The sequence below is a fragment of the Lissotriton vulgaris genome, chromosome 1_2 (assembly GCF_964263255.1).
Source record: "Lissotriton vulgaris chromosome 1_2, aLisVul1.2, whole genome shotgun sequence".
NCBI classification, from domain to species: Eukaryota; Metazoa; Chordata; class Amphibia; order Caudata; family Salamandridae; genus Lissotriton; species Lissotriton vulgaris.
The window spans coordinates 293,687,549-293,713,605 of record NC_141686.1 but is presented as its reverse complement, the minus strand read 5'-3'; the positions used below and the strand labels follow the sequence as shown (position 1 = coordinate 293,713,605).

The window sequence follows — 26,057 nt, the reverse complement described above, 5'->3', positions numbered from 1 at the left end:
TTAAATGTACAACCTACCGTCGTAGACTCAGCAAAATCCTTAGGCATAACACTTGATGCCAATCTCAACATGCAGCAGCACATCAGCAAGGCAACCAAAGGAGCGAACTTCCAAATCAATACCTTGAGGAAACTTAAAGCCTTCCTTCCAGCCAAAGACTTCCAAACTGCAGTACAATCTATAGTCATCCCGCACATAGAATACGGAAGCACCGCCCTCTGCGGGCTCCCACTAACAACTACGGCACCCCTTAGAGCGTCCCTTAACGCTGCAGCGAGACTCATCACTGGCTCAAAAAAACACTCGCATATTTCCCCTGACTTTAAATCCCTGAACTGGCTGCCTTTTGAAGCCAGAATACATCTGAAAATCGCCTGCATGACTCACAGGGCTGTACACCATAACTCGCCCAGCTACCTCACTCAAAAGCTGACAATCTCGGGTGGCTCTAGAACTACTAGAAGCACAAACAATCTTCTGCTGAAACCTCGAAGATTCAGAAAGGAAAAAACCTATAAACGCTCCTTTTCAGGTATGGTGCCCAGGATCTGGAACTCACTTCCTCCTGAAACCAGGCTCATCTCCTCCAACAAACTGTTTAAGAAAGAAGTAAAAGCGATCCTCATGGCTAAATACACATGATCTATTAACCTGTATCTCTCATGAATCCGCTCCATAATACCGGCCTGACCCCTTGGTCTACTAGTACTATTTGTATTATGACTTACTTGAGTGTATATGTTCCCTCTTTGTACTACTTGTACCACTGGTATTATGACTTATTTGATTGTATATGTTCCCTCTTTGTATTTTGATGTACTATTGACGCACCTGTCTGACTTGCACACTGTACCTACACCACCTCAACCATCCCTACTTTTGTACTACTGATGCACCTGTGTGACTTTACATCCTGCACGCACCTACCTCAACTATGCCCACCTTTATGTTATCTCCAAAAACACTTGCAGCACGTTTAAATAAGTATATGCATACTTTTGTACTTTTATATTATTGGCGCAACGGTTTGACTATGTACCGTGTACTGACACTACCTCACCTATGATCTACCTCCGGTTGTTCTTTGACCTACCTATGTAATTATGCATATTGTACCTAACTACCTCAACTGCTACATGCTACATGCTATTACTGTAAAGCGCTCTGATATCTGCAAAGATCTTGTTCGCGCTATATAAAACTTTCAAATAAATAAATAAATAAATAAATATGATGATCAAGAACTTCAAGAAGCTCCAGATTCGGACCTAGAGATTGTCACCGTCGAGGACTACTCGGACTACTCGGACTCCGATGACGAGATCCCACGGGGCAAATTGTGAGTACACTGCCCCCGACACCAATTACCCCGTTTCCAATTACCCCGTTACCAAAGGCTCCGGTCCAGGCATCGCCAAAAGGCCTTAGCCAAGATCCAAAGAAACATTTGCCAGCCCCGCCATCTGGCTCGGCTCCGAACCCGAAACCTTCTGAGACCCCTGGGCCAAGTACAATCCTAAAGAAGGTTCTAGAGCCTAAAAAGGTCGTTGACCCGAAGGACGTCGACCCCAAGAAAAATGCACAGCCCAAAGGCGTGGATCCAAAGAACACCGTTGAGCCAAAGAAGGCTGTGCAGCCTAAAGGCGTTGACCCCAAGAAAACAGTTGACCCAAAAAAGGCTGTCGAGCCGAAGGGCGTCGACCCGAAACAGGCCGTCGAGCCAAAGGGCGCCGACACCTGAAAGGACGGCGACCCGAAAAGTCCGGCTGTGGCAAAAGTCGCCGAACCAAAGAAGGTCGCCGACGGGAAGGGTGTCGTATCGAAGCCTATAATTCGGCCGGAGAAGGCTATCGACCCGAAGACCAGTGCTCCAAAAACACCAGTCGATCCTAAAAAGACCATCAACTCCGGAAAAGACAGTCAACCAAAAAAGCATGTCGAGCACAAGAAACGCGTCGAACCGAAAGACCTGGTCGACCCAAAAACACTCGCCGAGCCGAAAAAAGGGCCCGAGCCGAAGAAAAGCACTAAAGCACCAAAAGTCGTCTAAGCAGAAGGTGTTGTCGACCCAAAAAAGTCACAACCAAGAACAGTGGAGGAAGAACTCTTCCATCCCGATCCAGCAGGCGACCAGGCAAAAATATACATTAACCCAGAGACTGGTAAAGTAACAATCCTACACAGGAAGAAGAGGCCACTGGACACGGACTCTCATTCCCCTATTCCACTAAAAAAGGACGACTTTGGGACTTCTCCATCTAGGCCTTTCATTCCATTCTATCCCATTATGCCTCCTACTCCTTTTCCTCCTAACTCTCCTTCTCACCATGGGGACAATGAGGGGAACACAGGGGAGGATCCTCAACCTGATTATGATTTTGGTTATCTGAAGCCACCGAAGTCATCTGCGGCGTCCCTCAAGGCTCCTCGCTCAGTCCAACCCTCTTCAACATCTACATGAGCCCACTCGCAGACATCGCACGCCAGCACAATCTCAACATCATCTCCTACGCCGACGACACCCAGCTGATTCTCTCCCTTACCAACGACCCTGCCACCGCCAGAGCCAACCTTCACGAAGGGATGAAAGAGGTAGCCGAATGGATGAAGAACAGCTGCCTGAAACTGAACTCGGACAAGACGGAAGTCCTCATCCTGGGATCCTCACCCTCCGCCTGGGACGACTCCTGGTGGCCCCCCGCCCTAGGCAGCGCACCCAAACCAACAGACCACGCACGCAACCTGGGCTTCATCCTGGACTCCTCCCTCTCCATGACCAGACAAGTCAACGCCGTCTCCTCGTCATGCTTCAACATCCTGCGCATGCTACGTAAGATCTTCCGGTGGATCCCTACCGAGACCAGGAAGACGGTCACCCAGGCCCTCGTCACCAGCCGTCTGGACTACGGCAACACCCTCTACGCCGGAACCACCGCCAAACTCCAGAAGAGACTCCAGCGGATCCAGAACGCCTCAGCACGACTCATCCTGGGCAGCCACATCTCCGGACACCTGACAGATCTGCATTGGCTCCCGGTCAACAAGAGAATCACCTTCCGTCTCCTCACCCACGCACACAAAGCCCTACACAGCCAAGGCCCAGGATACCTCAACAGCCGCCTCAACTTCTACGCTCCCAAACGCCAGCTTCGTTCGACCAGCCACGCCCTCGCCGCCGTCCCCCGCATCCGCAGAGACACCACAGGGGGACGGTCCTTCTCCTACCTCGCCGACAAGACATGGAACTCCCTCCCCACCCACCTCCGGCTGACCCAGGACCACCTCGCCTTCAGGAAGCAACTCAAGACCTGGTTGTTAGAGCAGTAGCAGACCCCCACCCCCAGCGCCTTGAGACCCTCTGGGTAAGTAGTGCGCTATATAAATACGATGATTGATTGATTGATTGAGGATCCTGAGCCACAAAATGAACCATGGGAGGAGCGAACTGACGCTTATAACACCCATCCCATCCCTGATGTCTCCTCTTATCTGACCAAGCCTTCACCCACTGATGACACCATTGTCTTTAACCAATTAATAGGCAGGGCAGCACAGTACCACAATGTAGATATCCATAATGACCCTGTAGAGGAAGACTTCCTATTTGACACCTTCCCTACTTCAGAAAAAAGTGTCAAAACACTTCCTATGCTAAAGGGAGTGTTAAAGCACGCACCCGACATATTAAGGATACAGCCAGGGCACGGGTAATCAATCCTAGGATTGAGAAAAAGTATAGAGCAGCCCCTACAGACCCTACCTACATCAGAGGGCAATTACCATTAGACTCACTAGTAGTGGCTAATGCACGAAAAAGGGCTAACTCACAAACAACGGGGGAAGCCCCTCCCCCGATAAGGAGTCGAAGATACTAGAAGCCTCAGGTAAAAGGAAGGATCGACTGGACAACAACGCCCACGACAGCAAGGAACTCTTCAGCATCGTCAAGGAGTTCTCCAACCCCAGCACCGGCAACAACGACATCACCCCTTCACAAGATCTCTGCGACTCCCTCGCCTCGTTCTTCCACCGCAAGATTGCCGACATCCACAACAGCTTCGGCACACCATCCTCGCACCCTACCGTCGAACCAACGCACCCCGCCACGACCCTCCGCAGCTGGACCGCAGTGACCACCGAAGACACAGCCCGCAATATGAACACCATCCACTCCGGATCTCCGACTGACCCCTGCCCCCACCACGTCTTCAACAAGGCAGACTCCACCATCGCACCCCAACTCCGAGACGTCATCAACACCTCCTTCGACACCGCCACCTTCCCGGAGAGCTGGAAGCATGCCGAACTCAGCGCCCTACTGAAGAAATCAACAGCGGACCCCACCGACCTAAAAAACTTCCGCCCCATCTCACTCCTCCAGTTTCCTGCCAAAGTCATCGAGAAGATTGCCAACAGACAGCTTGCCGCCTTCCTCGAGACGAATGGATCCCTCGACCCCTCGCAGTCCAGTTTCAGAGCCAACCACAGCACCGAGACCGCCCTCATCGCAGCCACCGACGACATCCGAGCCCTTCTGGACAACGGGGAAACAGCGGCACTCATCCTCCTGGACCTCTCCGTCGCGTTCGACACTGTCTGCCACCGCACCCTAGTCCAACGCCTCAGCAACACCGGCATCCAAGAGAAGGCATTGAAATGGATCATCTCGTTCCTCGCTGGAAGAACACAGAGAGTCCGCCTCCCCCCGTTTCGTTCCGAGGCCACCGAAGTCATCTGCGGCGTCCCGCAAGGATCATCACTCAGCCCCACCATCTTCCAACGTCTACATGAGACCTCTCGCAGCCATCGCACGCCAACACAACCTCAACATCATCTCCTACGCCGACGACACCCAGCTGATCCTCTCCCTCACCAGAGTCCCCGACACCGCCAGAACCAGCCTCCACGAAGGGATGAAAGACGTCGCCGAGTGGATGAAGAACAGCCGCTTTAAACTGAACTCAGACAAGACGGAAGTCCTCATCCTTGGACCATCACCCTCCGCCTGGGACGACTCCTGGTGGCCCCCAGCCCTGGGCACCGCCCCCAAGCCGACAGACCACGCACGCAACCTGGGCTTCATCCTGGACTCCTCCCTCTCGATGACCAGACAAGTCAACGCCGTCTCCTCTTCTTGCTTTCACACCCTCCGCATGCTCCGCAAGATCTTCCGATGGATCCCGATCGAAACCAGGAAGACGGTCACCCAGGCCCTCGTCACCAGCCGGCTGCACTACGGAAACACCCTCTACGCCGGAACCACAGCCAAGCTACAGAAAAGACTACAACGCATCCAGAACGCCTCAGCCCGACTCATCCTGGACAACCCTCGACGCAGCCACATCTCCAGCCACCTGAGGAACCTGCACTGGCTCCCTGTCAACAAGAGGATCACCTTCAGGCTCCTCACCCACGCACACAAGTCTCTCCACAACCTAGGCCCCAAGTACCTCAACGACCGCCTGACCTTCCACACGCCCACCCGCCAGCTACGGTCCGCCAGCCTCGCCCTCGCCGCCGTACCAGGCATCCGAAGAGCCACCACCGGAGGCAGATCCTTCTCCTACCTGGCGGCCAAGACCTGGAACTCCCTCCCCATCCAACTTCGGCTGACCCAGGACCACCTCGCCTTCAGGAGACAACTCAAGACCTGGCTGTTCGAGCAGTAGCGGCCCCTCTCCCCCAAGCGCCTTGAGACCCTTCCGGGTGAGTAGCGCGCTATACAAGTGTTTTGATTGATTGATTGATTGATTGATTGAAAGGGTAGCAGCACAGGCATCCAATTCATGGAGGGTTGCCAATACACAAGCTCTGCTAGCCCGTTACGACAGGGCACACTACGACCAGCTTGAAAGCTTAATGCAACACCTACCTGAGCCTTCTAAAGCACAAGCTGATGACCTCATACAGGAGGAAAAGTTCATCACAAACGCCTCCATCAAATGTATGTATTTGAGCTTATATAGCGCACAGCTACCCACAAAGGGTTTCCCGACGCTTGCTTAGGGAACCCGTCCTGGTATTCCCCTGTGAGATAACCCCGGCAGGGTATCCACAAGGTGAAAGCCAGGCATCCCACCGCGAGGGGCCGTTGTGGAGATTAAGCAAGCTATTGCCCAGAGTCGCAGAGTGTGAACCCGTGAGTTGAGAAGGCACCGGAGCGAGAATTATCGAGTCCGTGGAATTTTGAGCCCAAGACCCGCCGAGGCGGGTAATTGAACCCTGGTCCAGGGCCGATCTCAGCTTCCGGGTCCCGCAGCCAGGTCTATAAACACTAGTGTTTTACTAAGGCGACATGCATGGCCGCGTATTTCAGGCTTTAAAAACGAGGTGCAGTCCACCATCCTTAATCAGCCAGTCAACCAAGACTTCTTTTTTGGCCCTGCTGTCAACACCATTTTAGATAAAATGAGAAGGACACAGAAACCGAAAAGTCAATGGGAGCATTGCAGTTTCAGCAAAACAGAAGTTCCTTTCGACGCTCCACATACAGGGCAGCTACACGAGGCAATACTTCCCAAACGTCATCATCATACAAAGGCAACACACAAAGTTCCTTTACCAAAAACTCCAACAGAGGAGGTTTTCGGGGAAACAATAATAAGGGAAGAGGACATGGAGGCTATAACACCAGACAAAACAGTGACTTCATCACGCTACCTCCGGACCACCTAACACCGGTCGGAGGCAGACTCCAACAATTCCTACTTGTCTGGAACGCAATTACCACGGACAGGTGGGTGAGACAAATTATCCAGTATGGTTATTGCCTGGAACTCACTTCTACCCCCCCTCCCCCCCAAACATACCACCCAGACACCGTCCTATGTCCAAAGAACACATCACCCTGCTACAACAAGAGGTGAAATGTATGCTGGAAAAGGGGGCCTAGAGCCAGTCCCTTTCCAACATCAAGGGACAGGAGTATATTCCCTGTACTTCCTTATTCCCAAGAAGGACGATTGCCTCAGACCAATATTGGACCTCAGACCCCTAAATCAATACATACGGTCAAAGCACTTCCATATGATCACACTACAGCAAGTGCTCCCACTACTACAGCAAGGAGACTTCCTAGCAACATTGGACCTCAAGGATGCGTATTTTCACATACCCATCCATCCAGCTCACAGGAAATATCTCAGGTTCACAATAGAGGGTCAACACTTCCAATTCAAGGTTTTGCCCTTCGGGGTAACCACAGCTCCAAGAGTGTTTACAAAATGCTTAGCGAAAGTAGCGTCACATCTCAGGAGACAACACATTCATGTGTTCCCTTATCTGGACGATTGGCTAATACAAGCAAAATCGTACCAACAATGTGCAGAAAACACGTCTCAAACACTCCAGCTGCTACACAGCCTAGGCTTCTCCATAAACTCCCCAAAATCGCATCTGCAACCTTCCCACATACAACAATATCTGGGAGCCACTATAGATACCTCAGTGGCAAAGGCATACCCAAATTCAGTGAGGATAGCCAGCATGCAAATGTTCATTCGCAATTTTCAGCCACAGCACGCTCTGCCAGCTCGAGTCTTCATGCAGCTCATAGGCATGATGGCCTCCTGCATATTCATTGTCCCCCCATGCCAGACTTCAAATGCGTCCATTGCAAGAATGCCTAGCACGGCAATGGAACCAGACTCAAGGACAACTAAAAGACCTAGTGTTGGTGGACAATCGCGCTCACAACTCTCTGCAGTGGTGGAACCCACAAAACCTTTCCAAGGGGTGACTGTTCCAAGAGCCTGTTCCACAACTAGTACTAACAGCGGACGCATCACTACCAGGCTGGGGAGCCCACCTCCTTCACTACACAGTACAAGGGCTCTGGACAACCAAGCAAAATAAACAGCATATCAACCAACTAGAGTTGTTAGCAATATTCCTAGCCCTGAAAGCATTCCAAAAATACTTGTACAGCAAGACTGTGTTGATCCGGACGGACAACATGACCGCAATGTGCTACATACAGAAACAAGGAGGATCACACTCTCCACAGCTGTCCGACTTGGCACAGAGCATATGGAAGTGGGCAATTCGGAAAGACATCTTTCTCCTAGCAGAACACCTTCCAGGGAAAGACCATCAGATAGCAGACCTGCTCAGCAGGCACAGCCAACAAGTACACGAATGGGAGATTCACCCCCAGGTTCTCCAGCCATTATTCAAAGAGTGGGGTCACCCAGAAATAGACCTGTTTGCCTCAAAAGAAAACTCGAAATGCCAGTACTTTGCCACCAGGTTCCCACATCCATTGTCACAGGGCAATGCGATATGGATGAACTGGTCAGGCAGATTTGCGTACGCTTTTCCCCCAGCACTGCTGATTCCACTAGTGACACGCAAACTGCAGCAACAGTCACTCACGCTAATTCTAGTTGCTCCCACATGGGCGAGACAACCATGGTACACAACGTTCCTGGAGCTTTCAGTAGTTCCTCATCAAAGGCTGTGCCTCGCACCCCATCTTCTAACTCAGAACCATGGAGAAATCAAGCACCAAGATCCCAATCAGATGAACCGAGCGATCTGGCTCCTGAAGTCTTAGAGTTCGGATACCTTAATTTGCCTCCTGATTGCATGAACATTATCAAAGAGGCAAGACGGCCAACTACTAGAGCATGCTATGCAGCCAAATGGAAAAGATTAATTATTTACTGTAACAATAACCAAATCAACCCATTAGATGCTTCCATACAAAACATTATATGTTACCTGCTGCATCTTCAAAGATGCAACCTAGCATACTCTTCCATAAGGCTACATCTTTCATCGTTTGGAGTGCCAGCAATCAAGGCTTTTATGGAGGGCCTTAAAAGAGTAATCTCTCTAAGACACCCTCCTTCCTCAGACTGGAATTTAAATATAGTACTTACCAGACTTATGGGACCTCCTTTCGAACCTCTACACTCATGCGAACTGCAATTGTTAACGTGGAAGGTAGCTTTCTTGATTGCTATTACCTCACTCAGGCGAAGTAGCGAATTACAAGCACTAACAATTCAAGAACCTTTCATGCAAGTACATGCCAACAGGGTAGTTCTTAGAACAAACCCTATGTTTATGCCAAAAGTCGTATCAAATTTCCATATTAATCAATCAATAGAACTGCCAGTGTTCTTTCAAAATCCACAGTCAGTAGCTGAAAGAGCCCTACACACACTCGATGTAAAGAGAGTTCTACTTTACTATGTGGACAGAACAAAATCATCTAGAAAAACAAAGCAATTATTTGTTGCTTTTATTACCACAACATAAAGGGAATCCAGTATCAAAGCCAGGAATAGCGAGATGGATAGTTAAATGCATTCAAATATGCTATCAAAAAGCCAAACGCACTTTAACCGTGCCCCCTAGAGCACACTCTACAAGAAAAATGGGGGCATTCATGGCTTTCCTAGGGAATATTCCTCTCGAAGACATATGTAGGGCAGCCACATGGACTACCATACACACTTTCACAAAACACTACTGTGTAGACGTGCAAGCAAAGCAGCAAGCTGCTGTAGGCCAAGCTGTCCTAAAAACGAACTATTTTTCAAACTGCTGCAGCTGGCACAGGTAACCACCGCTAGAGGAGATACTGCTATACAGTCTATGCACAGATATAAATTCAGCAGCCCACATGCCTCGAACGGAATATGATACTTACCAGTATTCATCTGTTCTTGGCATGTAGGGCTGCTGACATTCATTTCGCCCGCCCTCCTCCCCGGTGCCTGTCGCAGCTGCAGCATTATCTTTTGCATGGCCATCTCTCACTTTACTATCTCCTTCTCTGCCACAATGGCGAAAAACAACCTGAGGATGGAGAGGATGCCCATGCGGACTGTAGTCCAGGGGAGGAGTCACCTATCTCGTGATACTTCAAAGACTCTTCCAAGACAACAAAGTGCAATCATCCGGACCCAACACTAGGCGGTGATCTATGCACAGATATGAATGTCAGCAGCCCTACATGCCAAGAACAGATGCATACTGGTAAGTAGCATATTCCTTCTGTTGCCTTTTACACAAAGAACATTGACTGATGGTCTGTAGGATGGTTTCAAAGCTTGCTTGTAGTATTTTTGTTTCTGAACTAGGTTTCCAACTTTGGGAATCCATCCGTCGGCAGCAGTGATAAGTCTCTTCACAGGCGGCGGAGTCAGAGTGGTTTGTGTTGGACAGCTTGTCTCCGACTTCTTGAATACTCTGCAAAACATTAAAATTTTTCTCCAAGTCAAATTTATGTTCATCCGCCACCTTCCCAGAATTTTCTACGCCAGGCACATACGTAAGAACTCTGAAGAGAACCTTGTATGGAGAGCGTCTTCCCAATACTAGTTTAGGCAAGTTATTCAATGCTCTCTGAAAATCCATTCGGGTTATGGTGCCAACTAAGACCTAAACTTAGCACCATAGCAATCAAAGCTTGTTAAACCATGCTATTAGCACGTTCTACACCGCTTTTTGATTCTGCTTTGAACGGGTTTCTGAATTGCGGGCAATCTATCAGAGAGACATTGCATTCCTGTACGCCTTAGAGGCGAATGCAGGACTATTATCTGAATGAAATGAATGAATTGCCCCAATCATTACAACACTGCACATCTTTTACTACTGCTGAAGCACTAGCATTGCTTTGTGACCAAACCCATTGTGTAAGGAAGTGCCTCTTTTTGACATGGTCACCCCTCACTTTTTGCCCTTTTACTGATGCTTGGTAACTGAAGGGGCACTGGGACCCTTCTAACCAGGCCCCTGCGCCAGTGCTCTTTCTCCAAAAACAAAACCCATTTTCAATTGTAACCCAATTGGCAAGGACTTTAGCACCTTTGTATGTCCTTGCTAAATGGTATCCGTGGTACCTAGGACATGGCAACTGAATAGGGTCCCTAAAGGGTGCAGCCAGTATTATGCCACCATAATGGGTCCACACACAAATTGCATGCAGGCTATGTGAAATGGTGCAAACCACTTTGAAAACACGAGATAGCACACTTCCTGTGGGGATATTTGAGATCATGAGAGGAGGTGGCAAGGATCTTTAGACAGTGGACAGTTTAATCTGCTGACAAATGTCACACTGCCCTAGTCTGTTTATATAAACTAGGCTACCAGTAGTGTCGTTGTAGCATAGCTACTTCTGAGTTAATTCCTGCATGAGCAGATGCCAATCCCTCCTTTGTTTAATTATAATATAGACTGTATAAAGTTGGCTCTTTATATATATATATATATCTCACTTTGATGTATCATTTAAAGAGTCCAGGGGTTCCCTTATGAGTGGACAGGGGGCTTGCTCTGGCAATCCCAAGGTTCTCTGTTAGGGGGTAGTATGGTTGAGCAGCTTTAGGCTTAACACAGAGGAGTGCAAGACATTTCAAAATACACACAATGGTCAATAAATGAGACACACGACTCAGGAAGGAGATCCACATCAATTTATAAAAATAGTAATTATATTTATATATGTTTAGGCATCAGAAGAAAATCGTTCAGGTAAGTATGTTTTTACATTTTAATTCTTTTCGGGTTACAAAGTTGACACAGTGCAATTTCTGAGTTATGCAATGTTCAGCTATGGGAGGAAAATCATATGCAGTTTTCCAATTCTTGTCGGTGACTTACAGGACCCTTTTCCTGGAGTTAAGATGAGTGGTGGGCCAGGTCTAAGACAGCACCAGGGGAACATCACCAGCGGCACTAGGGTAGCCGGATGTGCAAAACGGCGTCTGGTGTCCAATGTTATCCTTTTTAAAAAGCCTTGGAATAAAGAGGCTGCAGGAGGGGACTCGGAGACGAGTTCAGTGAAACCAATGAGGGACTTCGGTTCTTGCGATGTTGGGGGTCGTAGGGACCCCTTTGATCTACTTCTCAGAACAGGGCGTCTGGTTGTAGAGGGTCTTTGGGGTGTCTGGTTTCTCTATCCGACAAACACTCTCAGTTGAGGGGGCCTGCTAACATAGGCTGCAGGTCACATCGGGGAGGTTACGAGGAGCCACTCCACAGTAGACTCGGTACCTTGAGGGCTTGGGGACCACGCTGACACAATTGGCCCACTTCGACACAGCTGGATGGGTTTGGATGCAGTGATGCTTGGCGGCGTCCGGTTTTGGCGGGCCAGAGTTCTCTTAGTCCTTCTTTTGCTGTCTGCAAGATGCAGGGGATAGTTCTGCTGTCCCTCAGGAGGTCTTGGTTTCTGGGCGAGGGCTGGTAGTTTTCTGAGGTTTTGGGGACTCAGCAGCACCAGGGCAAGTCAACTTTTGGTACAATAGGTGAAGTCAGCAGGCAGGCTGGCAGAGTAGGTTCCAAGTCAATCGCTGAGTCTTCTGTTCTAGCAGTATTGCTTTTCTTGGCTGTCTTCTTTCCTCAGGCCATCAGGATTTGCTCTTCTTGTGCCACGGGTTCCTCTAAATACTGAATTTAAGGGCGTTAGAAGAGTGTAGGGTAGTAGCCAATGGGCTACTGACCCTTGGGTTCACTACACCCCCAATATGACCACAAAGATGGCTACTTCTGAAAAATTGTGTCCTCCTCAGTTTAGCCCACTTTAGGGGTAGTACTAGCCTGGGGATGGCACGCCTAGCTGGCTGGCTAATATTTCCGCCTGTCCAGGTGCCAAGGGGGCTTGGTACAAAGGGGGTCGGCTTCCTCTCCTGTGAGGGGAGCCAGATTTGCATTTAATATGCAGCAGCTCTTTGAAGCTTGCCAGCCTAGGAAGGCTAATCAGCAGGTCATTCTGTGGAATTTGGTGTGACACCCTCTTCCTGGACAGGCTTTTGTTCTGGCTCTACTGAGAGCAAAGGTTCTCACCCTAGGAGGTCAGAACGGTGTCTCGGGTGACAGGCTGGCAGAAACCAGTTGGAGCATACCAGAGGATAGTAGATTTTCATGGGCAGGTATTGGTAAATCCATCACTGAAATCAGTGTAAGTTTATCAAACAAGATGTTTGATACCAAAGATTCCTATCTTTAGTGAAGCCGTCATGTATCTGGGGAAATAGTTTTCACCAGTGTCCAACACGTTTTATAAAGGTTTCTCTGGTCACTTGAACTGGCAGTAATAGTACTGACCAGCACCGGGGCATATCTGCTCACGCAGGTATGTCCTCACATGTAATATTCATCATCCTGCCAGGCCTTCTGTAGGGGTGACTTACAAATATTACATGCAGGGTTAGGGGACATGGCACACTGAGATATGTGACATATCGTTTTTTCATTTTTGTCTGTACTAAGAAACACAGCCTGCAAAAGCAGTCCTGCATATGCTTGGTGAGGGGTTCCTTAGGGGGTGGCACAGTTTGTGCTGCTGCCTTTGAGGAACTTTTTGAGTAGCTAGGTACCAGGGGCTCCATTTACTAGGGACTTGCAGAGGGTGCTAAATGTTTTGCCTATTGTGGTAACAATTGTAAAGTTTTAGGAAAGAGCTATGGCACTGGAGACCTGGTTATCAGGAACCCAGTGCTATTCAAAACGAAATTCCATTAGTTACCTGGCAAATAGTGTGTGTGTGTGTGGGGGGGGGGGGGGGGGGGGTGGGGGTGACCATTCCAAAAAGGGATACTTTCCTACACCCAAATCTTCTGCCCATGTTGGAATTCCACCAGGACAGCCTTTTGGTCATACTGGAGTTTAAGAAGCCTGTGCCTGGCCTCTAGGTTTTTGGATGCTTTACCCATCTACTCTGCCATTCTGGAATGTAGGCCTAGCACACAGTCCACAATATCTTGTTTAGGCTCATTGAGAGATCTCTCCCAGCTTTCCTTAACTAGAAAAAGTGTTCCCCTAACTGGATGGCCAAACTGAAGTTCAAAGGGAGATAAACCTACTCCCTTCTGTGGCACTTCTTTGCATGAGAAAAGGAGGCATGTCAAAAGAACATCCATGTTTTTTCATGGAGTCCCATGATCATACCTTTCATGGTTTTGTTGAATCACTCAACTAAACCCTTTGTTTGTGGGTGATATGGGGTGTTAAACATGTTTGTCACTCCACACTCAGACCACATGGCATTTTGGTAGCCCGACATAACGTTTGTACATGTGGCTAACACCACCTCTTAAGGGAAACCCACTCTGGTAAATATACCAAGAAGGGCTTTAGTACTGCAGCAGCAGTCCTAAGGGGTAATGATTCAGGATACCTCGAGGCATGAACCACTACTACCAGTATAAATCTGTTCCCTGATGCATTTGGAGGGGCAAGGGGAACGACAATGTCAATTCCTACCCTCTCAAAGGGTACCCCAACCACTGGTAGTAAAATTAAAAGGGCCTTTGGGTGGCCACCTGCTTTGCCACTCGTTTGACAGGTGGCACAGGTGTTACAAAACTCCTTTACCATCTAGGACATACCTGCCCTGTAGCAGTGGGTTGCTAACCTAGTCCATGTCTTACTCTGGCCAAGATGCACAGCCCAGTTCAGTGTCCATGCTGTGTACAGTTGATGCACCATGCCTTTTTGAGATTCCACTTTTTACCTTGGCACCCAGTCTTGGAATGTGAAGTGCCTCGGGCTCACCCTAGTGCAAACAATTTTTGAGGCCTGTATAAGACTCTTTACTATTATCTTGATAGTGTTCACCATCTTACCCTTGGGGAGGCTTAGTAGCCCATTTCTTTTGGTCAACCCCACCATGGGACTTTTTAGACACCCTAGGCTAGACCCATTGGTCAGCTTTCTTTCACAATTCTTGGTGAGAAATCAAACCTAGGTCCACCAAGTATTGATTCAACCTTTCAGAAGTACAGCTACTTAACAGATGTTCTTTCACAAGCAAATTATATAATCTTGCACCTGGCCACGTCTTAACCAACCACCTAGTGTCTTTCCTGAAACATCTACAAAATTAACCCAGGATTAACTCAAGGTTTTCTGAGTCTTCCTGAACATAATCCTATTCTCTTCAGGTGTGAGTCCAAATCCCTCAATCGGGTTACCCTTCATGATGTCATAGGACTCTGCATTTGCCTCATTCAGTGTCACAAGTCTATCCCTGCACTTACCTGAGAACAGCTTCCAGAGTAGAGAGCCCCGAAACATCTGGCTGAGTTTCCTCATTGTACAAGCCTTCTCAAAAGCATTATACCACTTAGTGGTATCATCACCCTCTACATATTTGGAGACAATCCCTTTGGGGATCTTATGGTCATAAGCTTCATCTTTCTTCCTATTTTCAATTTTGCAGCCACCAGAGATTGGTCCTAGGCCCATCCCAACCCTCTCTTTCTCAGTAGCCAAAGCCAGACCTCCAGAGCTATTCTTTTTGCTGATTTTTGAAGCTCAGGAACTTCATCCTCGACGTCATCTGAGGTAATGCTAGCTGTACTCCGAGTAGATGTGCTGCCAGTGGAAGGGTCCACAGATGCATTGTCACAGGCACTTGCATCCTCTGGGTCATTTGTGTTTGCTTCCATTGCCATGGCTCTATCATGCTCAGCAGATAGAGTCTGTAGGCCCTTAAGTTTGGTCAACTTTAAGTTTCTGGTAAGGGACCAGGTTGAGTTCCTGGGTGTTACCCTCTGCCTCATTCATGTTTTACAATAGTTGGGATCTTGTTAAACAGCAAAAAAAGTCTAATACAATTAAAAAGACCTGACTCTCTAATTGGTTTAAAAATCTGGTATAATTGGAATTAGGGACTTCACCAAGGCCCTAACTGTACAGTTTTTAAAATGTAGAAAAAATCGTCAATTTGCAAAAAGGTATTTAACTAAATTCAATTTATGGATTTACTCGTATAATCACCTATTAACCAAGTGGGATCAGCAAACGCAAAGTTTTAGACCCCATGGCTGAACCGCTAATGGCGGAAGTTAGCTGTCTATATAGTGCATAGTGATCCTCGCTGTACCACAACACAGACACATTACCCCCCACCTGAGAAACCTACACTGGCTCCCCATCAACAAGAGGATATCCTTCAAGCTCCTCATCCACGCACACAAGGCACTCCACAATACCGCCCAGCCTACCTCAACAGACGACTCTCCTTCTACACCTCCAACGGCCAGCTACGCTCCGCCGACCTCTCACTCGCCACTGTCCCGCGCATCCGAAGAACAACCACCGGCGAGAGATCCTTCTCCCACCTCGCCGCCAAGACATGGAACCACCCTCCCACTGAGCCTACGGCAGACCCAAGACCTGCTGACCTTCAGGAGGATACTAAAGACCTGGCTGTTCAATCAGTAGCTGCTCCCACCCCCCAGCGCCTTGAGAACCTCGCGGGTATGTAGTGCGCTTAACAAATGGCTGTCTGATTGATTGATTGATAGAGTGCACTAAAATGAAGTACACTGTGCAGAGAGTCCAAGCAACCCTTATTGGTTTACAGAAGTACAAACAGATAATACGAATACTCTCTTGTGGCCATGTGGGTGAGCAGTTAGGCTTATCAGAGGGTAGTTCTAAGCATTTGTTGTTCTCATACAGGCAATAACTGAGCCGCCCACTCAAGAATAAATCTGAGATCAATTTAAAAACATAACACTTGTATTTATATATTTTGTGATACCTTGAACTTGGGGGGAAAAGACAAGTATGTATACATATATTTACGGTCTAAGCTCCAAAGTACTACCATCAAATTCTCGTTACCTGGCTGGGTTTTACCTGAGGCAGTGCTGGTCGGGGTGCTAGGCTGGCGCTACAATAAGGGGGGCCACCGAGAAACAACCTGAAAAAGGGGGATTTGTGGGACAAGTCCGGGAACTCCCAAATGGGGGCTCGGGTCACAAGGGTCCTGGGAGCAAGGGAGCACAGTCGGTTCTTCAGTACCTGGGCTGGGAGGCTCGAGTGCAAAGTAGGTAGGTCGGCTGGACTTGGTGCGCGAAGCAGATCCTTACAGTTGTGGTTTCACATAAGGAGCAGGCAAAAGCAGGACCGCCTGTGTACTCACAAAGTGGGTCTCAATGATGCTCATGTCGCTCGAGTGTACTGGTGCTGCATGGCTTCGATTGGTCCGGGTGTCTTCTCACTTGGTGGCGAGACAGATCTGACCCTCCAGAGGACTGGTACTCTTCTTGGTCGGCTACGGCGCCAGTTGGCCCAGGGAGCTGCAAGGCGGTGGACCACAATCTGCTTTTCAGTGCCTGTGGACTGCATAGAAATAGCTCCTCTACCCCAAGGGAGATTGTCAGCGATTTTCGAAGTGCTGGCATGCTACCTGATTTTGTGATAGTTTTGCAGCTGCAGGATGAGTCACTCTGTCGCGAATATCAAGAGAGTTGCGAGCAGGCAGGGTTTTGCGCCAAAAGTTCGCAGCTCCTCTTCAGTTCTCGCTGGGCAGTGATCTTCTTCGTCCTTCTTTTCTTGATCCTTCGAATCTTTGTTCTTGGGCTCAGGTTTGCCACCTAAATACTTAATTTAGGGGCGTTAAGGGCAATGACAGGTAGTAACCAATGGGCTGCCTACTTTTAAGGTTTCTACACCCTCTATATGGCCACTTCCTGGAGGAAGTGGACATAACCCTATCCCTAGAGTATCTAATTCCACCAAAACAAGATGGTGGAATTTGAAAGGTGGTGTCCACATCAGGTAGCCCACCTTATTGGGGGTACTACCTAGGAGTTGGACACATCTCCTACCTTGCTAGTTTTCCCACTTGTCTTGCTGCCAAAAAGTGGGCCAGGACAGGGTGGTTGGCATCTCCACTCCCTGGAGAGGTTGGGGTCGCATAACAAAGGTGACGTAAGCCTTTGAAGCTTCCTGCCTTGGAATGTAGATCCTCATTTGAGGAGGTGTAAACACCTCTGCCCAGAGCAGGCTTTGTTCCTTAACTCTGAGAGTACGGGCGATCAACTAGGGGTCAGAAACTCATCTATGGTGGCAGGCTGTTCAAGACCAGTCAGTCTCCACACAAGTAGTCAGAAGGTTTTCAGGGGGCACCTCTAAGGTGCCCTCTGGGTGCATACATTAATAAATACATCACTGGCATCAGTGTGGGTTTATTAATACAAGATGTTTGGTACCAAATATCCGAGGTTACTGTGAAGCCATCATGTAGCTGGAAAACACGTAGTCATGAGTGTCCAGCACATGTACTCCACATGACTTCCCTGTTCACTTGTAATATCTAAAATTGACTTGGTTATCACAGGGTCATATCTACTCAGGCACAAATGTCCACACATTGGGTATAGTACACCCTGCCTTATAGTTGTAAGGCCTGCTGTAGGGGGGACTTACCTGCACCACACGCAGTGTCTGAAGCCATGGCACACAGGGGTGTGTCCCAGGTCGACTCTGCTTTAGTCTACACCAAGACACGCAGCCTGCAATGGCAGTTTGCATGATCTTGGTGAGGGGTCTCCTAGGGTGGCACACTTTGTGCTCCAGCCCTGATGGGCCCTCTTAGTCCCTACGCCCTTGGTACCGGAGTACCATTTACTAAGGACTTACACAGATCCTAAAGGCAGCGCCAATTGGGAAACAACGGTACAGTTTAGGGAAAGAACACTGGTACTCAGTACTTGGTTAGCAGGAACTCAGTACACTTTCAGTCAAAGTTGCATCAGATACCAGGTAAAAAGTGCGGGCTCCCATGGCAAAAAGAGCCACTTTCCTACAGGACTGTTCTGACCAACTGGTAGATGACACAAATATACAAACATGCAGGTGCGTAGCTGCTGCTGCTGCAGTTAAGTAACTGTTTTCTTTCCTTTTAATATGACTCTGTAGGGATACCTGCAGATAGTAGAGGATTGTTTTGCATAACTCCCTCGTTATAGATATCATGCTTGTTTAGCGATGTGCTCGTGTGACAGAATAGCTTCTATGTCACCAAATAATTGAGATTCTCTGTTACAGGCACTCCAGGACAGCCTACAAGGAACCAGTCTCAGGTAAACAAGCCCTGGCAATCACACAATAAAAGACTGGCGGTGGCACAGCTTTATTGCCATACTAGTAGGGCAGCATTCCTTGACTCCTTTTATTGGTTTCCTGAGTGGTGTGGATGGCCCGTCATTGTATGGAAAGTCATTTTAACATATTTGTGTCAGGTGCCGAGTGATGAACTTTCCAGCCACATGAATGGGAACAAGGTGCAGTGGGGTATAGTGTAATTTGAGGTGCAATCTTCTTCAATGTTTCCAAGTGTATTTAACACTCTGCAAAAATGTTGTGCCTTGTTTACCTGGATGTTTTATGATGTCAGTGGATGAGTTGGTAGGAAGTGGAAGGAGGGCGGGTGCCACCTCTGCCTTACCTGTAGAGTGCTTATGTGTCCCTACGTTTTCCCCGAAAGAGCTCTGCTGAGTTCAGGATGTGTTTGTTTTTTAAGCATGAACTAGAGCCACTGTAGTACCACTGCAATAGAGCTCCGCCTCCCTTTCTCATTTGCACTGATTAAGAGCATGGATGGGGCCTCAGGTCCATGTGCGGAACGCCACCCCCAGGTCCTTCAAACATAGTTTCAGCAGTGAAGCACTCTGCAATTAGACCTCTTAGCCACCTCTGAATACACCATTTGCCCAAACTTTTCTGTCAGATACCCACACCCACGGTCCGTGGATGAACTGGTTATGGATATTTGCTTAAGCTTTTCTACTTCTTTCTTTTGTGATCAGGAGGCTCATGCAAACATCTCTACTGACATCTTAAGGGGCAACCTGGGGCAGACAGCCCTGGTTTTCCACACTTTTATAGTTTTTAGTTGACCCTCATTAGAGGCTTCCCCCCTCAGACAAGACTTGCTTGCAAAGAGATGTGGGCAGGCGTCTGGAGCCAGCACAACTCAATCTTACATGCTAGCACCGGAAGTTCTAGAATCCAGGTACTTCCACTTCCCCCAAGAATGTATGGCCATCCTCAAAGAGGCCAGACGGCCTACAACCTGCGCCGGTTAGGCAGCTAAGTGGAAAAGATTTGTCCATGTCTGCATAGTCAACTAGTCTGATCCTTTAAATTGCACAGTGCAGCAAATAGTTACCCGAGATGTATCTAATTATTTTCACTGAAAAACCAATTATGCATGGTAATAAGATCTTAACTTAAGTTAAACCCTAGTAATTCACTGAAAAAACAGGTAAATGTGATGGCATACTTCTTGAAATAACATTTAAAAAAACAAAAAAAATACTAAAATTCTCCAGTTGCGGTTTACTAAGCGGACTATACTTTGCGCACCCACTATGCTCTGCTTATGACCTCAGATATTGCGTCACTCATGACGTGATAAATGACAGCTCTGATGACAACATTAATGAAAATCCCCACCGACACCGAAGCCAAATTTCCTTTTTTTCTGTTGTTTTTAATAGTTTTTGCAGGGGTTGGCATTCACTCTTCAATCCCATGTCCCATGGTACAAATGCACTGTGCAAGCTGCCCTGAGGAACCCAAGGAACAATTATTATTTTTTTGCCCCAGGGTTTGAAAAGATGGTCCACCTGAGACCCTCTGGGTTCCCCTAAAAATGCTAGGGGTTCAGAGCATGGATACAGAGTCGCGGAATACTGTTATGGTTGACGTAACATTTTCATCTGAGTTGTGGTGAGCCAATTAGATTGCTTACTTCTGTGGGACTGATCCTGGTCCCATGATACCAAAGTGGCAAATGGGAGAAAAAGCTCCCTCGACCTATCAGAGGGTCCTATTTTAAACAATTTCGGTACTGCTATTTGTCCAGATATTACTAACTTTTTATCAAGCCCAGCCCAAGCACTTCTTTAAACATGAAATTTTGAAAATGGCTGAATTTACGGCAAGTCACAAAAAACATATTTTCAGAGGTAAGTTCTAACCTATTAGAATTTACATGGGAAATCAATGTTTTGCCCCACCCCCCCTGGTTCCCCCCTTGACTGAAGTTTCGGGCAATTTTGTGAAACTGACCAACTTTAAATAGCGAAAGAAAAATGTGCTTCAAATGGAAACACTTACTTAACTGTAACTTTTCAGTGGCAAAATGCTCTGGGCAATAGCTTGCTTAATCTCCACAACGGCCCCCACAACGCTAAGGATGCCTGGCCTCCACCTTGGGGGTGCCCAGGAGTGGACGCCTCACAGGGAAAGCCAGGATGGGTTCCACAGCGGTATTCGTACAAGCGCCTTGAGACCCTTGCGGGTGAGTAGTGCGCTATACAAGTATCAATTTAGATAAGAAGTATTCCATTTCACAATATTATTAAAAAAAACAAAATTCCAAATGGTGCAGACAAAGGCTCTTGCGCATTTCAGTTCCTACCTGGAACTCTGTGTTCAGTAAAAATGTTCGTCACTTCTCGATTCTTTTGTCAAATTCAACTCAAATGGGTGAATATCAGTATTGTTTGTCCACCCAATTTTAATATTCAAGCAACAATCTGTAAATCTGTGTATCAAAGAAATCTTCCTGTAATGAGACCTGGATGACACTCATTAGAACACTTATTAAACATAAGGCACAATTCATAACTAGGCAATGATGTAGAAACAAAATATGTCAATCCAAATGATCCTAACCGAATATAGAAATCTGAGTCTACCCATGTATGGATGCTCATGCTGCAATGGCTTTAGGACTATACACAAAAAAGTAGTTCTTAGAATGCATGGCTACGTGAAGTTAGAGGCCTGACAACCAAATAGAAGCTTCGCGATTAGTGGCCACAATAGCAGAAGCCTTTTGGGAAAGTAAACTGCAAGTAGAGCCTATGTGACAGAAGGATCTGTGGAGGTATAAGGCCACTGACTCATTGTCATTGAAATTGCTCCCCCACCCTCGCAGCTCCACCATTAAGTGAGGCCTGCCCCTGCACTCTGGAGTGTTGGTGATCGAGGCCCTCCTCCACCCACAGGTTTCCCTGCGCCTCATCCCTGTCAAGTCTTTGCTTCGCGGAATCCAGATGCAGCGAGTATTGGTCCACCTCCTGATAACACCAACACCCCATGATAGTATATACAGGGTGTTCGAGGGATCCGGTTAGGGAAAGGAAAGGGAAGGAGCAGCGTGGGAATATATAGGACCTGAAACAACAAAGACAAAGATTTAAACAATTGATATAACAACCTACTCTCATAAATTCTCACTAGGTTCATATATATATATTATGGCGGATTGGTGCTGGGCTGAAACTTAAATAAATTCATTTGCACCACGTTTGGGTCTTGCCTGTTCCTGACTGACAGTGTGGCTGATTGCGCTGCGCTGCGCCGTACTGGGAACTACACGTACCTCATATATATATATATATATATATATATATATATATATATATATATATATACCTCTCCAGATATGCGAGGCCTCCCTTTACAGTTCTTGCCATTCAACTCTCTGCACATTCCATTGTCCGCATCTAGAACACAGAACTCACTCAGGTCAACATTCAATTGAGCAATATAAAACAATATTCGCTTCCATGTCATATATCTTTCATACATACCCTGAGTTCTGAAATAGCAATCACGTATGCAGTCTAAAGTAAAGTGGTGCAATTCAGAAACCACTAGGCGGCTCCTCCCTATCCCCAGTAAATCATAAGCAAAGTTCCTGAGAAAACCATAACAAACGATGAAGCTCCAAAGCCCCCAAAAGCACTGTCCACGGGGCCCCTCCTACTCAGGGTAGTTTGAAATTGTCAGTAGGAAAAAACAAGGTAAATTTGGTAGGCTGTAACATTCAATAATCCAACAGTTCCATACATATACGGTAACACGTGGTTCCAAGTCACCACTGTGTTCCGCTATGTGAGACCATAGCACCAAACACCCACGGTAACGCATAGTTCTAAGTCACCACTGCGCTCCGCTGAGTGCAATCCTCCAACCAAATAAAGACACTAACGGTAACGCGTAGTTTACTTTCACCACTGAGCACCGCTAAGTGCAAATCCAGACGATAGAGGTATACATGGTAACGCGTAGTTAATTTCACTACTGCGCTCCGCTAAACCTCAGAGCCCTCCCATACAGAGCAACGGTAATGTGCGGCTCTGATTAGCCCCCAGCTGTACGTTCTCCACGCATAGCATATAGACAGATGGATTCTGACAATCCCTGGTGGTCCAGTAGACCTCTGACTCCTTCCTCTCGCTCCACTCTCACTCGTTTTAGCTCTTTTTCACTTTTCTGCATCTCCGCTGTTTTCTACTATGTTTCTGCTTATTTCCCCTTTTTTCTTTACTCCTTATTTCCTCCCTTTACCTTTCCCTGCCGCTGCCCCCACAGCCCCTCCACCCTCCCCAGCAACACCAGCCCAATCCAGCTCCCCTCCCGCTCCCACCTCCCAGCTGTCCAGCTCTCCCTGACCCCTACTTAATGGCGGCCGCTGCGGGGTCAGGCGAGCAAGACCACTGACTCATTGTCAGTGAAATTCCTCCCCCACCCTCGCAACTCCACCATTAAGTGAGTCCTGCCCCTGCACTCTTGAGTGTTGGTGATCGAGGCCCTCCTCCACAAGCAGGCTTCCCTGCGCCTCATCCCTGGTGGTCCAGTTGGACCTCTGTCTCCTTCCTCTCGCTCCACTCTTTTCCTCATTTTTCTACTCTTTTATTTTTCACCTTTCTGCATTTTTCTGCATCTCTGCTCTTTTCTTCTATATTTCTGCTTAATGCCCCTTTTTCCTTTATTCCTTATTTCCTCCCTGTACTTTTCCCCACCGCTGCTGCCCCCACGGCGCCTCCCCCCACAGCGTGACCAGCCCAATCCATCTCCCCTCCCCGCTCCCGCCTCCCAGCTCTCCCAGACCCCTACTTAATGGCGGCCGCACAGCGGCTGGCGTGCCAAACGCAAACCCGTCTGCACCCATCCGCGACCCGACCGCTACCAGCACCAGGAACCCTGGACCTCTGCACCGCCAACGCTACGACCCAGCGGCATTCCACGCTCTCAACCCAGGCCGCAACAACAAGTGCAAGCTAGCATCACCAGCCGACACCCACGGACCCTTCAACTGCCACCGCTGCCGGCACACCTGCAGCACCGCCAAGACCACAGACCCAGTGCAACCCGCCCGCAAGAACATAACCGAACCGAAGACCCTGCAAGGCATCCTCCTCAACATTCGAACTCTCCACAAACATGTCAACGAAATCTGGGATCTCCTCGACAGTACCACCCCAGACGTAGATTTCTTCACCGAAACCTGGACCAACACTACCTCTAGACCGGACATCGCCATCGCCATCCCCCAAGGATACAAGATCTCCCGAAAGGACCGCCCCACCCGCCTGTGATGTGGAATCGCCATTGTCCACAAATCCACCCTCACCTGAGCACACTTCCCAACGAGCCCACAGACCTGATGGAACACCTTCACTTCATATACTGGCCAGCCCTACCTCCACCCTCCGAGGAACCCTCATTTACCGACCCCCTGGACCCCACAGACTTTTCTCCAATTCCATCACAGACATCTCTCCACATGCCATCGCGTCCACCAACTACACCCTTCTGGGAGACCTCAACTTGCACCTCGACAACCAACTGGACCCCAGCACCACATCCCTCCTGAACAACCTCCACAACATTGGACTCTGCCAGATAGTGACAGAACCCACACACTCAGCGGGACACACCCTTGACCTCTTCTTCACAAAGGGAAACTTAATCAACTTCACCCACACCACCGAACTCCCATGGACTGACCATCGATGTGTTCACTTCACTTTCAGAACATGCACCATCCACAGACACCAGCACCTGCTCCCATGAAGAAACTGGACCAGAATCACAGACGACCAGCTAACCTCATCACTCAGCAACTCCACCCCAACCATCGCAGAAAACGACTACCCCAACACCACATTCCAAACCCGGCATAGATGGATCTCCGACAGTGCCAACCCCGTAGCCCCCCTCAAGAAAAACAAAAACACACACCAAGAAAGCTAGATGGTTTACCACTGAACGTTGATAGTCCAGACGCACTTGCCGCCACCTCAAGAATTTCTGGAGGAACACCAACACAGAAGCCCACAACAACTTCAGAGCCATCACCAACGCCCACCACCAACTCATCAGAAAAACAAGGAAAAAAGCGATTGAAGACAGAATCTCCACTTATACACACAACTGCACAGAACTCTTCAACATCAAGGAGTTCGTCCAACCTACCAGCGAGTCCACCGAGATCCCTCCCTCACAAGACCTCTGCGACAAACTCAGCACCTTTTTCCACCACAAAATCAAGAGCATCTACAACAACTTCGACGAAGACAACCAACTCACTGAACCCTCACCAACCACCCTGACACCCTGAAGCCAGCGATCGGCAACTGGACAGCCCTCACCGAAGACACACAGAAGACGATGAAGTCTTTCCACTCCGGGGCCACCACGGACCCCTGCCCCCGCCACATTTTCAACGGCACCATCGCACCCATGCTCCACCACAACATCAACCGCTCCCTGGCAACCGCCTCTTTCCCCGACAACTGGAAACACGCCGAGATCAATCCCCTCCTGAAGAAAACCTTGGCGGACCCCACCAAACTCAAAAACTACAGACCCATCTCCCTGCTCCCGTTCACAGCGAAAGTCCTCGAGAAAGCCATCAACAGCCAACTCGCCACATTCATCGGAGAGCACAACATCCTCGCCTCCTCCCCATCCAGCTTCAGAAAAAACCACAGTACGGAAACCGCCCTCCTCGCTGCAACAGACGACATCCACACCCTGCTGGACAAAGGAAAAACAGCATCCTCCTCGACCTCTCTGCGGCGTTCGACACATTCTCTCACCGCATCCTAACACACAGACTCCACGATGCAGGATTCCAAGACAAAGCCCTCGACTGGATCCGCTCCTTCCTCTCCGGCAGAACGCAGCAGGTCAGACTCCCCCCCCCCCCCCCCCCCCGTCCCCCCCTTTCCGCTCGGACCCTACACCAACCACCTGCAGAGTCCCCCAGGGGTCCTCCCTCAGCCCTACGCTCTTCGAAGTCTACATGGCTCCGCTCGCCCCCGTCGTCAGAACCTACGGACTCAACATTGTGCCATGCGCAGAGGACACCCAACTCATCTTTTCCCTATCCAACGAACCTAACCCCACCAGATCCAACTTTGGAGAAGATATGGAAGCCATTGCCATATGGATAAAAAATAGCTGCCTACAACTAAACACCAACAAAACGGAAT

General features: G+C 48.6%; 1 protein-coding gene across 1 annotated transcript in view; it reads left to right on the top strand.

Annotated features, from left to right (window-relative positions):
• Positions 1-26,057, top strand: part of LOC147736527 (MLX-interacting protein-like) — a 172,934-nt gene that overhangs the window by 123,192 nt on the left and 23,685 nt on the right. The window contains exon 11 of the mRNA XM_086953266.1: positions 18,805-18,839. Within this exon, the coding sequence (XP_086809392.1) occupies positions 18,805-18,839 (35 nt within the window). The remainder of the gene's footprint in view (positions 1-18,804; positions 18,840-26,057) is intronic.